The sequence below is a fragment of the Canis lupus genome, chromosome 30 (genome assembly GCF_048164855.1).
Source record: "Canis lupus baileyi chromosome 30, mCanLup2.hap1, whole genome shotgun sequence".
NCBI classification, from domain to species: domain Eukaryota; kingdom Metazoa; phylum Chordata; class Mammalia; order Carnivora; family Canidae; genus Canis; species Canis lupus.
Genome location: NC_132867.1, coordinates 40,047,206 through 40,064,689, shown reverse-complemented (window position 1 = coordinate 40,064,689; position 17,484 = coordinate 40,047,206). Strand labels below are relative to the sequence as shown.

Genomic DNA, 17,484 nt, shown 5'->3' with positions numbered 1-17,484 from the left:
TGGAGGACATGTAGCAGACCTGGAATAGGGTGTGATGTTTCTATAGATGAGGAGGAAACGAAAACCCAGGTGCCTAGGCATTTGGGTGAGCTGTCCATTGGAATGCAGAGGCCAGCAGGGATTTTGCTAAGTCTTGGGGTGACAAGGGACACAGAGAACCCAGTGCTAAAATCCTTAACAGAAGTGACAGGCTGAAGGTCAGGAGATGACAGTAGGGCAGGGCCGTGGGAAGTGGTGAGGTTCACACAGCCCGCATCTCCGAGGAACATGGTTTTGGCATGCACGTGGAGACACGGGGGTGCGAGGCCAGCGTCCAGCCCCCTGGCCTGAGCCCACGTGACGGAAGTCACAGAGGTTGTGCTATGCACAGCTCCCCACTCAGGTAGGGCGCTGCTGATCCTGGACATATTGTATCTATTATCTTGATCTCCCCTCAGCGCCAAGTAACTTGTCTTGAAGCAAATGAGCCATTTTCTAACTTGTACAAAAGCACCGTGTGGGCGGAGAAGGGAGTGGGGTTGCTGAGCACCTCTCCTGGGATGAGCACAAGGGAAGCAAGTCCAGGAAGGCGCTGGCTTCTGCTAGTACCGGGGGTGGGTGAGAGATGGAGGGGCTTGGCCTGGATGGGCAAGTTCTGCATGGCTCCTGGAAGGGCCGAGATGGGGGCAGTGGGAAGAAGTGGGTAGCGGTTCAGGGAGACAAAGCAGAGTGGGGACATGATGGTCCCTCGGGGCCCTTATGTCTTGCTGGTGATCAAGGGTGGTGGGGACATGGGTTGGGGAAAGCTGAGTTTGCAAGGTTTCGAGGAATCTGGTGGTTGCCCGGTGGTGGGTCAGGGGCCTGGTCTGGAGGGACTGGATGGGGTCAAGCAGAAGCCCTGGAGCAGGAGGCCTGCTTTCTGAACCCCAAGAACGCTGGGATTTGGATTCTGTGTGTCTCTGGGTCCCTGGCTGCTCAACCCACGATTCCCAGATGGGTGCCCTCCTGCAAGGCCTCAGCCAGTGGGGGCTCATGGCCTCCCTTTGCCCCAAATCTTGTCCCTTGGGGTGCCTCCGTCTCCCTTCTCCCCTCTCTCTTGGTTCCATCCACGGACTCTCTTCCCCGGAGCACGGGACCCCTGCACAGGGGCAGGCTTATGTCTCTAGGAAACACACAGAGCTCCCACGAAAGACAAATAGGCATTTCAGGGGTGCCGAAACCAGCTGCTGATTTTTTTTTTTAATTTATTTATGATAGTCACAGAGAGAGAGAGAGAGAGGCAGAGACATAGGCAGAGGGAGAAGCAGGCTCCATGCACCGGGAGCCTGATGTGGGATTAGATCTTGGGTCTCCAGGATCACGCCCTGAGCCAAAGGCAGGCGCCAAACCGCTGCGCCACCCAGGGATCCCCAGCTGCTGATTTTTACACACCAGCCTCTCGTCCACGGGGAGCAGCCCCTGCCCAAGCAGGAGACAAGGAGACAGAAGACCAGAGGCTGGCAGAGGCATCGTGCTGCCCTCGAGGTGGGCTCTTCCCTAGGCCTCCGGCTGGCTCCCTCATTTTCCCCAGTAATCTTGGGCCTAATATTTAAAAAAAAAAAAAATCATGCGATAACCATGTACTTTATCAGGAGACATACATAGCTTATCCCTTCCTGGGTGTGACCCTGAGGGTGCCCAGTGCCAGACGTGCATGTGGCCGGTTTTCCACGTCGGCATCCTGGCGTGACCTGGCTCGCGGCCCCGGGGGGCAGGGGGAGGCCTGGCAGCAAGGCAGCCCCTGCCGGAAGCCTCGCCTGCAGGCACGGCTGCTCTGTCCCCTGCCCATCGGCCTATCTCAGCTTCTTTTCCTAACAAAGGACCCGAGGGGTTGGTGCCACAGGGGACACAGAAAAGTTATTTGCATTTGCTGAGCAAACAGAGAGGACATTATAAAACGCCCGATGGCAGTGGGCAGTGCACCTTCTGCAGGCGGCCCTGGCGCGCAGCATGGACATGGGACCTCGAGGCCTCCAGCTGCTGGCGGTGCTCCTCGCCCTGGGGCTGTGTGCCCTGGCGGGGGCCCAGAAACCTTGTAAGTGAGCCCCCGTGAGTCGTGCCATGCGGCTCAGCGTCCTTGACCTGGCAACAGGGCAACGGGCCCGCGAGCCCAGGTAAACCCCAAATGCAGTGGGGTACGCGGGTCCCTGGCTTTCTGTGGTGCCCCCCTGGCCCTGGATGGGTCTCGGCTCTTGTTTGCCTTCCTCAGAGTCACAGGGCGGAATGATGGGTTCACCTGAGAGCAGAAGCAGCTCAAAAGGCATCCTGACACCTGTGATGTGCGCTGGGGGCATTGGTGCCTCCTTCCCTGCCATTTGGGGGGGGGGCGCCCCCAGGGCTGGGAGAGGCCTCCTTCCTGGCAAAGGTCAAAGCAGCCACAGGTGCTGGGGGCCAGCTGGGTAGGGGGGGCTGAGGCAGGAGGCCCCCAGGGCACCTGGAGCCCACCTTGGTCACCTTTCATCTTGACTCTTCCTAGGCCCACTGCCTTTCCTAAATTTTTCCCTTATTTATTTATTATTATTATTATTTTTTTAAGTAGTCATTTCTGGGAAGCCCTGTTCACTCCTCAGGACATTGCATAGTTCAAATCCGGGCAAGAGGAGACTTTGCCGTTTCCCGGCGTGGCCACAGGGCCCGGGGAGGTGTCCGGACGTGGCCCCGGGAGCAAGCGGGGAGCGCAAGTGGGGACGGGCTGACCAGGGCTCTCTCCCCAGCCGCCTGCCAGTGCTCGCGGATCGAGGCCTCCCACAGGAAGAACTGTGGCTTCCCGGGCATCAGCGCCTCCGAGTGCTTCAACACGGGCTGCTGCTTCGACTCCAGAGTCCCCAACGTCCCCTGGTGTTTCCATCCCCTCCCGAAGCAAGGTAACCGGCGCCTGGCCCGCCCGAAGGGCCCCCCTGTCCACCCCTGGACCCCCCCCCAGGGCCAGCCCTACCTACTCCCCCTCCCGCACACACTTGCAAGAACCGGTCAGTTTTACTGTTAGAAGGAAGGACAGCTCCCGGGCCTCTCCTGGCTGCTGGGGAGCTGCTGGGGGACAGGAAGGCAGTCCCTGGGACATTATCCACCGAACTGCCCACCAGCCTCCAATGGTAGGAGACCCACTTAGGGCTTCCAGGGTTTTCTTCCGAGAACGAGTTTCACGGCGGCGCACGCCAGCCAGATAGAAGGGCGTTCGTCGCGAGGTGCGCGGGGAAGGAAGTTGCATGTGCAGAGCATGCGGCGCCAACGGAACTCGGCGCCCACGGCCGCCCGTCCACGCCCGCCAGTGACTGTGGGTCACAGGCTCCCGGGGCTCCGAAGGGGACGAGACAGATGGGTGGTTACGAGGCAGGGCTTCTTCTCTGGTGGAGGCATTGCTGGCTTTCAGGGCTCTAGCAAAATGCATCACCCGTTTAAAGGATGCTCACCGGCCCGTGCTCAGCAGGGTACGGGGGTCACCCCATTTTACAGACGGGAATATCGGATCCAGAGAGGCGAGCTGATTTTCCCAAGGCCCCGGAACCTCTGACCTGTGGCGTCTGTGCAGATCCAAGGGTGGCCAGCCGCTGGCTAAGGACCCTTAGACAGTCCTTGGGGGTCGTATACGGCAGCACCTCGCAACACGCTGAGGCTGCAGCTCGGTGGCACCCGCGTGTGAGGACAGGAATAGAGGTGCCAATTCCCGAGCTGCGCTAACTGAGTCTCCCTGTTGCTCCTTTCCTGGTGCCTGGGGACGCGTGGCCAGAGTCGGAGCAGTGTGTCATGGAAGTGGCGGCCCGCAAGAACTGTGGGTACCCGGGCATCAGCCCCCAGGAGTGTGCGTCTCGCAACTGCTGCTTCTCCGACACCATCCGCAACGTGCCCTGGTGCTTCTTCCCAATCCTCAATCAAGGTAACGTCCGTGCAGGACGGGGCGGGGTGGGGGTGTTGGGAGCCGGGCCCGGCCGACTCCAGGCCAGACCCCCGAGCGCAGCGGGGATCGTTTCAGGAGGAAGCAGCTCCGAGGGTCACTCTCCACAGTGACAGCAGCTTTGGGATGAGCCGAAAGCCACCAGGGTTCCCACTGGGGCTTGTGTGACGGCCGCAGGTCACCTCAGCCACGCCCCTGGGTCCCGGCCCAGCTGCCGGTGCCGCCCAGGCGACTGTCACGCAGCCCCTGGTTTGCACGGCCACTAAGTGCCATGCGCTGTGCCAGGTGCCGGGGAGGAGGATGTGGGCCTTGCTGTTTGCTCACGCGTGAGCACGATGGACCAGTTGGGCTCACGGAGGCCTGCTCAGGGCCACCCCGGGAGGCTCCAGCCGACCCCTCCCCTAACATACAGTGTGTCTCCTGACCTGAGTTTGGCAACACGTCCCCCAAAGCGGGCACCGTGCGCTTACCCATCTAGATGCTTTTCTTTCCCTGTTTCAGAACATCAAGGCGAGCCAAAGAGCGCAGCCTTCACGGGGACACTCCCGAGTGATTTTTTATGTGACCTAAGGGTCTCTCTGGACAATTGCCAGTTACTGGGGGAGGGGATGGACCCCCGAGAAGTGTCCTCCTTCCCTCCTCCAGGAGCGAGCTCCTTGGGCAGGAAGTCTGGCCAAGGGCCTGTTGATAGGAGCCCCAGGAGGCTGTCAGGGCGGGGTCCCTTGGTCCCCTGATGTTGTCACCCACCCCCTGGCATTTCATGTTTCCAGATTGTCATTATTAAGAGGAGTCCCTTCGGAGAACCCACCAGCCTCCCTGGGTGTTTGGAAATGAAGACCACTCACCGTCACATCTCAGGTCCCCCGAGTGCCGGGCTTTCCTTAATCTGCTTTTTATCCTTGTCACTGGTTCAACAAACAATTCCCTCAAATAAAGAAAACCTTGCTAAATTTCCTCTTGGCTTCATTGACACAAACGCGGAGAGACAGGCAGGGAGTGTGTGTGCATACAGACGTGAGTGTGCGTGGGGGGACGACTCCCCTCGCACACGCAGGCCACGCCAGCAGCAAGGGGGGGGGGATTCAGATTCCACGATCAGTCCCATCCCCCATCATTGGTGTAAGAACTCAAACCACCTTTGCCCCGAAAACCTCTCGGAGTCGCATCTGATTTCAGATTGCAATTACTAAATCGCTTCACTTTTACCACGTGCAGCCCAGGCCACGGCTTTTGCACGGAGTGCAGGGGACCCGCCATCTAGCCTCCCATGGGTGGGGCGGGCCGGGCCAGCTCCAGGGCCTCCACCAAGGCCAGGCCAGCCCGTGGGAGGGTCTTGGCACAAAACCTCCGCGAAGGGGTGCTGGCATTCTTCCGTCAGGGCTGGGGGTGCAGGGGGAGGAGCCGGGCCAGACTTTCTGTGGCTTCTCCCTCCTTCCTGACACCATCTCCAGCCTGAGCCCGATGGCTTAGCCAGGGTGTCACCCAATGGCCCGCCTGCCACCTTGAAAACCCAAGGGCTCCCCTGCCAGGGTGGGGAGGTGCCAGCTGGCTCTGCATTCGATTCCGAAGTGCATCCTTCAAGGAAGGACTCGGCCCACATCGGCTCTTAGGACTCTTGTTTTGAGTCAAGTCACTGTCGTGTCTTTGTCTGGCTCACAACACACTCATAAGCTCAATGAAACGAGGGCTCTCGTTGGACTCGGGGTCTCCGAGGCCGGACAGACGGCCAGTGGAGACAGACTCTGGTCCCCGTGATGCTATTCTCCACAGAGCATCCTGTCCCTGGCCGTGTAGTTCCCAGTGAGCATGGCCCGTGTAGAGGGTCTTTGACACACACCTTCTGGGACACGTGACTTGTTCGTCCCAACACCCCTGGACTGAGAGTTTGGAGGCACCCCCAGGACGGGTGCCGCGGCCGTCCTGCATGCTGGGCTGCGTGGAAACTCCTGGTTTCGTGGCCTCCTTGGGCGTATTCCCGTCTGCGGTCCCTGCCTTCAGGCTGTGGGGGCCCTGGGCGGGGGTCTCCCCGGTACGGTGCACCCTAGCTTCTGAGCCGATCCTACGTTGCCTTCCTGATAAATGAGGGAGGAATCTTGAAGAGCTGCAAGGCCTTCCCCACGGCCCGGGGGCTCAGCAGATCTACTCTGTTTCAGATACTCTGTCCCCTGCTCACTCCACCACTGCTGCTTACAGGTCACTGTGTGGCCCCCATCGCGGCTGGGATCCTACTGCCCCCCACGTCCTCCTCTTCCATTCATGGGCCATCCGAGGGTCCTCATTGCCCCTGGAGCAACAGCTGGTGACATTCAAACCCACCACATCAGGAAAAACAACCTTCCATCCTCTTCCCACAATAAAGTAATTCCTTGGTGCCCTGTGGGGTGTCTACTTCCCTGTCCCTCTGTTTGGTCTCCTCCAGTGGGCCCCCCCCCCCGAGGTGGGGAGCAGGGAGGCTGGTGCAGAGGGTCCAGCAGGAGGAGGCAAAGGCCAGCTCTGCCCCTCAATCCCACCATCCTGGCCTCCTGGCTCCTTGGGATCACGCAGGCCCTTGTCTGGATGGTTCAGGACAGGGGACCGGCCAGCGTTTCGGCAGAGAGAACAACAGGACATGTCACAGTGCACGTGTGGGTTGACATCCCAGGGTGACCTCAGGGAGGTTCTCTGATCTCTCAGACTTTCAGCCTTTCTGTTTGTAAAATATAGGTACTAATTACATCCCTAGCCGTGTTGTCCTGGGACTGAAAGCTGATCTTCATCCTCCAGGAGAGTCTGGACAGAGGTGACTCTCTGCTGTCTTGTGCTGACGAGACCAAGCGGGGTCGTGTCAAAAAGCCCCCTCCCTGGTGCGGAGCAGCCTGGCTGCGTCCAGAATGTGAGCAGAGCCTGACGAGCACGTGCTTACTCCTTATACGCACGACACCCTGTATACTGAACACGGGGACACTCAGTCCTCCACTCGAGGTAGTTATGTTCTATAAAGTCGTTGACACTGAGTCAGCAAACCCTGAGCCATTGAGGCTGGGAGAAACACACGGTCAGGAGACTGAGCGCCTCTGAACCAAATATTCAATGTTCAGTGCATGACCTTGGGGGCACCTGGGGGCCTCAGTGGGTTCGGCTCAGGTCATGACCTCAGGGTCCTGGGATGGAGCCCAGCATCGGGGGTCCCTGCTCTGGGGGGAGCCTGCTTCTCCCTCTGCCTATGTCTGTGCCTCTCTCTCTTGGTCTCCCATGAATAAATAAACAAAATCTTTAAAAAAAAATTTTTAGCGGGTAAGTGGATTTGCAAATAGGGATCCACGAGTAATGAGGATCGGTTGTATATTCATCATAGGTGTTGCGTATTCATTAATGTGTTTTGGAGACAGTGTGATACATACACACAAATACCCCCAGCTGTCGCTTTGGGGTCCAGGGGCCCAGCCCCTCTGAGCGGCCGCAGCACAATCTGAACCTCCGCGGGGCACCTGGAGCTGGGGTGTTGCCATAAGAGCGTATGCATCGGATCTCCAAAATACAGACACTGCACTTACGTTCTAGATCTCTGCACGGAGCTCACTTCCCAGCTGTGTGACCTTGAGCAGGTTACTTAGATGTTCTGTGCCTAATTTTACCCATGTACGAAGTGGGGGTACTCACAGCATCGTTTCTTTAGAGGCCCGTCGTGGGGATTCAATGAGTTAATTAATGAGACGGGCCGTCGACAGGGTCAGGCACACGGCGGGTGCTTGGTGAGCATGCAGCCAGTGCTCCTGGGGACATGGAAGTGTCCCCGCCGTCTCACGACACAGTTCTCAGACCCTCCAGGATCCTAGCTGCTGATGCAGGAAGGCCAGGCCCTGCCAAGTCCCCTCCCCAGGGCTCCTCCTCTGACTCTGGCTGCGGCGCGGTGGTCCCAGGGTGCTGTGCTCCTGTCTCGGGCTGGCAGGCTGCTGCTGCCCCCTCCTCAGGAAGGCCCTGGCCAGAAGCGTCCTAGTGAAAGGGGACTGTGTCAGCCCACCGTCCTCCCCTTTGCACAGCCACCTGCCCCTTGCCCAAGGCTTGTCTGCATCAGTGCGAACAGTTGTGGGAGGCTTCCGGGGCACTCCCGGGACTTTCCTGAGCGTGCCTGAGCCCAGATGGACTGTGGTCCACAGCCCCTGAAGGAGCCTGATCCCTGCTCCGGCCCAGCCAGGCTCCCCGGGCAGCTCAGACACGGGTGTGCTGACACCAGGGCTCCCAGGCCGGGCCGGGTGACCAGCTTTCCACAAGGTCCTGTGGTGGCCTGTAATCCAAAGACAGCACAGAGTTCCCTAAGTGCTCCACCTTCATCTGATTCAGTGAGAAATGTGGCTTCGAGGGAAGGACCAACGGTTCTGTGGTTCTGTTCGTGCTTCTGGGCCAGGTGGCTAAGGGGTGTGAGCACCTGCCCCGAGGATGCCCGGCCCTCCCGCGCCCTCTGCTGGCGGTCTGGGCGCCGCCTTCCCCGCCTTCACCTGCCGGGCGCCTGGGGTGTCGGTGGGTGCCCCCCGGGGCAGCAGAGACGCGGTGCCTGACTCTACTTAGCCCCTCAGCCCCCCAAAGTCAACAGAGTCAGTTCAACAACGATTGCAAGTTACTAAACTTATCACGGGAATCAGAGGGGGCCAGATGCACCGACGTGGGCTTGTCGCGACGTGGACACTTTGCATTCAGCAACGCGGCTCCCTTGTGGCTGGAAGACAGAGTGTGCCTCACATGGCCTTTCTTCTGTGTGCAAAAGGAGAGGCAGGGGGTGGAGGGAGGGAAGGAAGAAGAAGGGGAGGGAGAGAGGGGGCAGGACAGAGATCCAGTCTCTCCTATTGACAGTAATCCCATCAGATCGGGGTCCTACACGTATGACCTCATTTAAGCTTAATTACACCTGTAGAGGCCCCCCCCATGCCCCCACCCACTTGCCCCCTGCACCCCCACCCCTCCACCCTGTCTCCAAATACCATCAACCCGAGGGTCATGGCTTCTGCGTGTGGACTCGGGGGTCGTACCTCAGTCACAGCATCAGGAATCAGCTCACCGCCTTTGCACACTAATTAGTAACACTGGTAATGGTCACAGTTAAAATCTTGAAGGTTTTTAATTTTTTTAACTTAGCTCTATTGAGGTATAATTCAATATAATAAAATTTTCCTGCTTTAAGTGCATTGGTTCATTGAGTCTTGAGAAATGTCCACAGTCATGGAAACAGGACCCCAAGGAAGACGCAGACCTTCTGTCCTGCCTCCAGCGCCCTCCTCCCACCTCCAGCCTCCAGAGCCCCGTGATCCACTTTCTGTCACTACAGTTTATGACTCTTCTGGAATTTCATTCCAGTTAATCCAACGTGGGCCTGGCTTCTTTCACTCAGCACCGGGCTCCCGAGATGCCCCAGATCTGTGCATGCAAGGGGGGCTCCCCTGCATCCTTCCCCGCCCCTCCCCTGCACTGCACCCCCTCTCTCCCCCTCCTCCATGCAGGAACATTTGACACCCACACGGCTCACCAGCTGATGGACGGCCCGCCATGTTCCCAGTTGTTTGGTGTGAACCAAGTCGTAATGAATAATTACGTATTCATAATATGTATAATACCCTAATACGAATAATTACCCAGGTCTTCCTGGGCTTTGGGTAAATACCTTCCCTCACCGTAAAGGTCAGTGGGTGAGATGTCTGGGTGCATGGAGGTGTCATGCTTCACTCTGTAAGAATCTGACAAACCGTTCTCCAGAATAATCCTCCCGTGTTACCTCCCCAGCAACATATGAGGATGAGGATTGCAGGTGTTTTGTATCCCCTCCTGCCCTCGGTATCATTTGTTTTTCTTTTCTATCTTTTTAAAGATTTTATTCATGAGAGACACACAGAGAGGCAGAGACACAGGCAGAGGGAGAAGCAGGCTCCGTGCAGGGAGCCCGACGTGGGACTCGATCCCGGGTCTCCAGGATCACGCCCTGGGCTGAAGGTGGCGCTAAACCACTGAGCTACCCGGGCTGCCCTCATTTGTTTTTCAACTGTAGCCAGGCTAGGGTATGCGATACTGTATTTCATTTTAATTTTAATTTCTATTTCCCTAGCAGCTAGTGATAGGGAGTATCTTTTCCTGGGCTTCTCTTCTCCTTACATCTTCTCTGCTAGAGCCTCTGCCCAAATTTTTATATCATTTTACTCAGGGCCTTTGTCTTTTTCATACTGAGCCGTCAGGGCTCTTCATCTATTCTGCAAACAATTTCTTTCTTTTTTTTTTTTTTTTTAGAGAGATTTATTTATTTATTCATGAGAGACCCAAAGAGAGGCAGAGACACAGGGAGAGGGAGAAGCAGGCTCCCTACGGGGAGCCCGACACGAGACTCAAGACTTGATCCTGGGACCCCGGGGTCATGCCCTGGGCCAGCCAGGTTCCCCTTAGCAGTACCTTTCAAACAGCAGGTGTGTTTCATTTTGCTGAAGCCCACCTTCTTTGTGACTCACACTTTCTATGTCCCTCGCTTAAAAAAAAAAAAAAATCTGCCTAATCCGAGGCCACAAAGATTTTTCTACTATATATTCTTCTAGAAGTCTTATAATTTCAGCACTTGCTGTTTGGGATTTATGACAGTTTTCAAGTTAATTTTTCAGTATGACTTAGGACATTCTCCTTTATCTTTTATTCTTGGAGACAATCTGCAGCAAGGGGACCATTTTCTGTTTGCAGCTTCTTCAGAATTTCCCTATGATCAGCTTTAGTAGAATAGGTATGGTTTCTTCTTTAAACGTTTGATAGAATTCTCCTGGGAAGCCATCTGGCCCTGGACTCTTGTGTCTTGGGAGGTTTTTGATGACTGCTTCAATTTCCTCCCTGGTTATTGGCCTGTTCAGGTTTTATATTTCTTCCTGTTCCAGTTTTGGTAGTTTGTGGCTTTCCAGGAATGCGTCCATTTCTTCTAGATTGCCTAATTTATTGACGTATAGCTGTTCATAATATGTTTTTAAAATCGTTTGTATTTCCTTGGTGTTGGTAGTGATCTCTCCTTTCTCATTCATGATTTTATTAATTTGAGTCTTCTCTCTCTTCTTTTTAATAAGGCTGGCTAATGGTTTATCTATCTTATTAATTCTTTCAAAGAACCAACTCCTGGTTCTGTTGATCTGTTCCACAGTTCTTCTGGTCTCGATTTTGTTGAGTTCTGCTCGAATCTTTATTAACTCCCTTCTTCTCCTGGGTGTAGGATCTATTTGCTGTTTTTTCTCTAGCTCCTTTATGTGTAAGGTTAGCTTTTGTATTTGAGTTCTTTCCAGTTTTTGAATGGATGCTTGTATTGCGATGTATTTCCCCCTCAGGACTGCTTTTGCTGTATCCCAAAGATTTTGAACGGTTGTATCTTCATTCTCATTAGTTTCCATGAATCTTTTTAATTCTTCCTTAATTTCCTGGTTGATCCTTTCATCTTTTAGCAGGATGGTCCTTAACCTCCACGTGCTTGAAATCCTTCCAAACTTCTTCTTGTGATTGAGTTCTAATTTCAAGGCATTATGGTCTGAGAATACGCAGGGGATGATCCCAATCTTTTGGTATCGGTTAAGACCTGATTTGTGACCCAGTATGTGGTCTATTCTGGAGAAAGTTCCATGTGCACTTGAGAAGAATGTGTATTCAGTTGCGTTTGGATGTAAAGTTCTGTAGATATCTGTGAAATCCATCTGGTCCAGTGTATCATTTAAAGCTCTCATTTCTTTGGAGATGTTGTGCTTAGAAGACCTATCGAGGGTAGAAAGTGCTACATTGAAGTAACCAAGTATAAGTGTATTATTATCTAAGTATGTCTTAACTTTGGTTATTAATTGATTGATATATTTGGCAGCTCCCACATTCGAGACATATATATTGATGATTGTTAAGTCCTCTTCTTGGATAGATGCTTTAAGTTCGGAAAGATAGAAAGAGATGGAATACTTCCAAACTCGTTCTATGAGGCCAGCATCACCTAATTCCAAAACCAGACAAAGACCCCCCAAAAAGTAGAATTATAGACCAATATCCCCGATGAACATGGATGCAAAAATTCTCAACAAGATACTAGCCAATAGGATACAACAATACATTAAGAAGATTATTCACCATGACCAAGTAGGATTTATCCCCAGGATGCAAGGCTGGTTCAACACTCATAAAACAATCAGTGTTTTATGTTTTATGATTGATCATATCAGCAAGAGAAAAACCAAGAACCATATGATCCTCTCAACAGATGCAGAGAAAGCATTTGACAAAATACAGCATCCATTCCTGATCAAAACTCTTCAGTGTAGGGATAGAGGGAACATTCCTCAACATCTTAAAAGCCATCTACAAAAAGCCCACAGAAAATATCATTCTCACTGGGGAAGCACTGGGAGCCTTTCCCCTAAGATCAGGAACAAGACAGCAATGTCCACTCTCACCACTGCTATTCAACATAGTACTGGAAGTCCTAGCCTCAGCAATCAGGCAACAAAAAGACGTTAAAGGCATTCAAATTGGCAAAGAAGAAGTCAAACTCTCCCTCTTCGCCGATGACATGATACTCTACGTAGAAAACCCAAAAGCCTCCACCCCAAGATTGCTAGAACTCATACAGCAATTCAACAGTGTGGCAGGATACACAATCAGTGCCCAGAAGTCAGTGGCATTTCTATACACTAACAATGAGACTGAAGAAAGAGAAATTAACGAGTCAATCCCATTTACAATTGCACCCAAAAGCATAAGATACCTAGGAATAAATCTAACCAAAGATGTAAAGGATATATACCCTAAAAACTACAGAACACTTCTGAAAGATATTGAGGAAGACACAAAGAGATGGAAAAATATTCCATGCTCATGGATTGGCAGAATTAATATTGTGAAAATGTCAATGCTACCCAGGGCAATATACACATTTAATGCAATCCCTATCAAAATACCATGGACTTGCTTCAGAGAGTTGGAACAAATCATCTTAAGATTTGTGTGGAATCAGAAAAGACCCCGAATAGCCAGGGGGATATTAAAAAAGAAAACCATATCTGGGGGCATCACAATGCCAGCTTTCAGGTTGTACTACAAAGCTGTGGTCATCAAGACAGTGTGGTACTGGCACAAAAACAGACACATAGATCAATGGAACAGAATAGAGAACCCAGAAGTGGACCCTCAACTTTATGGTCAACTAATATTCGATAAAGGAGGAAAGACTATCCACTGGAAGAAAGACAGTCTCTTCAATAAATGGTGCTGGGAACATTGGACATCCACATGCAGAAGAATGAAACTGGACCATTCTCTTTCACCATACACAAAGATGAACTCAAAATGGATGAAAGATCTAAGTGTGAGACAAGATTCCATCAAAATCCTAGAGGAGAACACAGGCAACACCCTTTTTGAACTTGGCCACAGTAACTTCTTGCAAGATACATCCACGAAGGCAAAAGAAACAAAAGCAAAAATGAACTATTGGGACTTCATCAAGATAAGAAGCTTTTGCACAGCAAAGGATACAGTCAACAAAACTCAAAGACAACCTACAGAATGGGAGAACATATTTGCAAATGACATATCAGATAAAGGGCTAGTTTCCAAGATCTATAAAGAACTTCTTAAACTCAACAGCAAAGAAACAAACAATCCAATCATGAAATGGGCAAAAGACATGAAGAAAAATCTCACCGAGGAAGACATAGACATGGCCAACACGCACATGAGAAAATGCTCTGCATCACTTGCCATCAGGGAAATACAAATCAGAACCACAATGAGATCCCACCTCACACCAGTGAGAATGGGGAAAATTAACAAGGCAGGAAACCACAAATGTTGGAGAGGATGCGGAGGAAGGGGAACCCTCTTACACTGTTGGTGGGAATGTGAACTGGTGCAGCCACTCTGGAAAACTGTGTGGAGGTTCCTCAAAGCCTTAAAAATAGACCTGCCCTACGACCCAGCAATTGCACTGCTGGGGATTTACCCCAAAGATTCAGATGCAATGAAACGCCGGGACACCTGCACCCCGATGTTTCTAGCAGCAATGTCCACAATAGCCAAACTGTGGAAGGAGCCTCAGTGTCCATCGAAAGATGAATGGATAAAGAAGATGTGGTTTATGTATACAATGGAATATTCCTCAGCCATTAGAAACGATAAATACCCACCATTTGCTTCGACGTGGATGGAACTGGAGGGTATTATGCTGAGTGAAGTAAGTCAATCGGAGAAAGACAAACAGTGTATGTTCTCATTCATTTGGGGAATATAAAAAATAGTGAAAGGAGAAAAAATGTGTGGGAAATATCAGAAAGGGAGACGGAACATAAAGACTCCTAACTGGGAAATGAACTAGGGGTGGTGGAAGGAGAGGAGGGCGGGGGGTGGGGTGACTGGGTGACGGGCACTGAGGGGGGCACTTGATGGGATGAGCACTGGGTGTTATTCTATATGTTGGCAAATTGAACACCAATAAAAAATGAATTTATATTAAAAAAAAAAAGAATTTCTCTATGAGGCCTCTGGGCATGAAGAATTTCACAGGTTTCCTAGTCTCCTGCGGTGTATTTGAGCTCCCTGTCTCTACCGGAGCAACTGTGGTGAGCTGTGCTTTTTCCTAGGGACTTAGCCATCTCATCTGGATTTTTCAACTTGCACAGAGTTGCATAAAGTTGTGTAGAGCAGCTTCATGTAATTTTTAAATTATATGTTTTAATAGGTTGTTTCCCCTTTGTCAATCCTTATTTTGGACGTTGGGAGGTTTCTCTCATTTCCCTCTGTGATTAGGTTAGCTGCTGGTTTGAACTTTTAGGTTTGTTTTGTTTTTTAGAACAGAGATTTTGATTTGCTTAATTGTAAGCTTTTTCTCTTCACTCCTTCATCAATTGTTTTATTTGGGCTCTCGTTATTGCTTACTGGAAATTTAATCCACTTATCCTTGGTATGTATTTAAAGCTATACATTTTACTGCAATCAATATTTTAAACATTCTTCATAAATCCAGAAATATGGTATTTTTATTATGATTTTTTTTAATTCTGTAATTCTCGTTTGTAGTTTATCTTTTAGCCAAGAGTGTTTACTTTATATTTATTTAAATATCCGTGTGCAAAAACCTTTAAAAAAATGTCCTGAGTCTCTAGTTCTGTTGCCTTTGATCACAGACCGATGTTGAGGCTTCTACTCTGTGCAACGTCCTCATGTTTTCTTTGTGAGCACGCATATGATGAAGCTTTGCGGGTCTTTATAGTGGGCACTTAAGAAGTTGTGTTGTCAGGACTTAAAGCCTGAGGTACGTGCATCTCTAAGACCTACCTTACTGATTATATTGCCGGAGTCTCTATTTTCTTTCTTATTTTTTGGCTCACGTGACTTGTCTTAGGCCTGGCATGGGGTCCCCAAAATGCATCAGTTCTGTTTTTTGTCCATACCTGCCTGCACGACCCATTCTTGCCAGTTTGTAAGCAGAATGAATACCTTTGCCTCGCCTTTTGTTGGTACAAACATGTTTGTAACCGTCATATCCTCATGGTGGTTTGTGGCCTGTAAAGTGTCCTTCTTTGTCCCATGTAGGTGCTTCGGCCTGAATTCTATTTTGTCTGATTATTAAGAGGGCATCTCCTCCTCACTCGCTGTCCTACTAGATGAATCGCTTCTTACCATGAGTGCTTTAAAGTTGTACGCTCTTCGCATTATATTGATAAATTTCAACCATTATCATTTTCAAAGATTTTTTATTTTATTTGAGACAGAGAACACGAGTGGAGGGCAGAGGGAGAGGGAGAAGCAGACTCTCTGCTGAGCGGGGAGCCCAATATTGGGCTGAATCCCAGGAGCCAGGGATCATGACCTGAGCTACAGGCAGATGCTCAACTGACTGAGTCACCCAGGCGCCCCTGTAATTTATAATCATGATGGCTATTGGTTAAAAGCAGAGAGTATATGAAATCCCGGTCAAGAAATACAGGAAGTGAATGAGAGAATAATACAAATAATTACAATGAAAATCCATCTTCAGATCTTCAGATCTTCCCCAGATAAGTTATCCAGTTGGTGGATTGACTTAAAAATCTTGTCGTGAGAATCCACATTTCTCCAGAAAGTAAAAACAATGTTAAAAAAGAAGGAAATTACCAGAATATAAATGATTATGTTCTTAATGAAACACTTTTCAGAAGTAAAATATTTGTATATCGATTCACTTTACCGTATACCCTACAAAGTTACTGCTGATTATTTTTTGTAATTCCTACAAAAGGGTTTTCGGCCTTGCTTTCTCTGAGAACTGTCCACAGGCGGAAGGGTTGGGAAGCATTGCTCAATGTCTGCTTTTACACCGCCTACCACTCTTGATCTTCACAATAACTCATGAGTTATTTATTAGCTCTAGAATCTGAACTTTTCTGTTGTGTGGTTACTTTGTCCTGCAAAACATAACTTGGCGCACCAAGTGTATTGAATTGCACTGGAATCCCACATAGGGTTCCAGTCGGCCTGCTCTCGGTTTGTTTTATCAAGGGTCCAGAAAACTGTGATGATGAGCAAATGCTCAGCCCCTGCTTCCCATTCATGGAGTAACCACTGGGTACTTACCTGGAGCAATGCAATTTGCTAAAACTAACTTCTGGCCTCGGGGTGCAGCATTTGTGTTACAGGGTCCCTCACCCTGAGCCTCAGGCCAGGGTCAACCTGTCTTACTCCCTTCTCTGATCCATCCTTCAGCCACAGATCCCCAAAAGCAGGGACTTCCATCCTCCCACAGGTGGGAGCTGAGCAACAAGCAGCTTCCAACTCAGAAGAGTGGGAAGGTCAGCTGAAGCCAGACATGTGCTCCAGGAACAGTCAGCGGCTCTGGGCATAAAACTCAGGAGTCTGGTTAGTGAGTTAGACCAAACCCCATGGAACTGAGTCATGAAGGACCAAGGATGGCCCCCCAGATCATCCCAATAGTAACAAAGCAGTCACTGTATGGGTCTCTGTCACCAACTCCCGCTGTCAGCAAGCCAATGGCACCTTACCTGTTGCATTGTGCTGCCCGTTGCTGCTTGACTCACAGCATCTTGGAAGGTGTCATGGTCATCCGTCAGGAAACCACAGTTCAGGGGTCCAGGGACACCAAGGAAGCTTGAATCCCAGTCTCTGTCTCTAGACCCATCAGGGCCATCCTCTCTCAGCCTTCCCACCTCACATCAAAGATGAAGATGAAGGACCCAGGCCATGACCACTGTGCTTGGTTCTTGCCATCTGGAGGCCAAGCACCAGGGACCCTTCTGCTCTCTGCGTACCCAACGTGTCTTCCACCACATATTCAAGTCTCAGGATGTCTCACTCTGCTCTGATGTCCTGGAAAGAGGTGCCTTCTTGCTGCATCTTCTTCATATTTGAACAACACATCCCCATTGACTTGATGACATCCCTCCTGCCTTTCACAGCCCAGTACAGAGTATCCTCTTCCTCTATCACCATCTCCATTAGAAGAGAGATGCGCTAACGTTGATACCCAACGCCCACACATCTTCCCTCCTGCAGCCTGCGTGTGTGTTGGTGACCTCATTTTTGAAGTTAACATATTCTTCTGCTGGCTCCTTCTCAGTGTG

At 51.1% G+C, this 17,484-nt stretch overlaps 1 protein-coding gene across 1 annotated transcript; it reads left to right on the top strand.

Annotated features, from left to right (window-relative positions):
* The first annotated feature begins 1,893 nt into the window (after positions 1-1,893).
* Positions 1,894-4,860, top strand: TFF2 (trefoil factor 2). The gene is made up of 4 exons (XM_072807070.1): positions 1,894-2,053; positions 2,733-2,882; positions 3,746-3,892; positions 4,681-4,860. Exons 1-4 carry the CDS (start codon positions 1,969-1,971, stop codon positions 4,692-4,694), a joined length of 396 nt encoding a protein of 131 aa, XP_072663171.1. The 5' UTR covers positions 1,894-1,968; the 3' UTR covers positions 4,695-4,860.
* Positions 4,861-17,484: the final 12,624 nt, after the last annotated feature.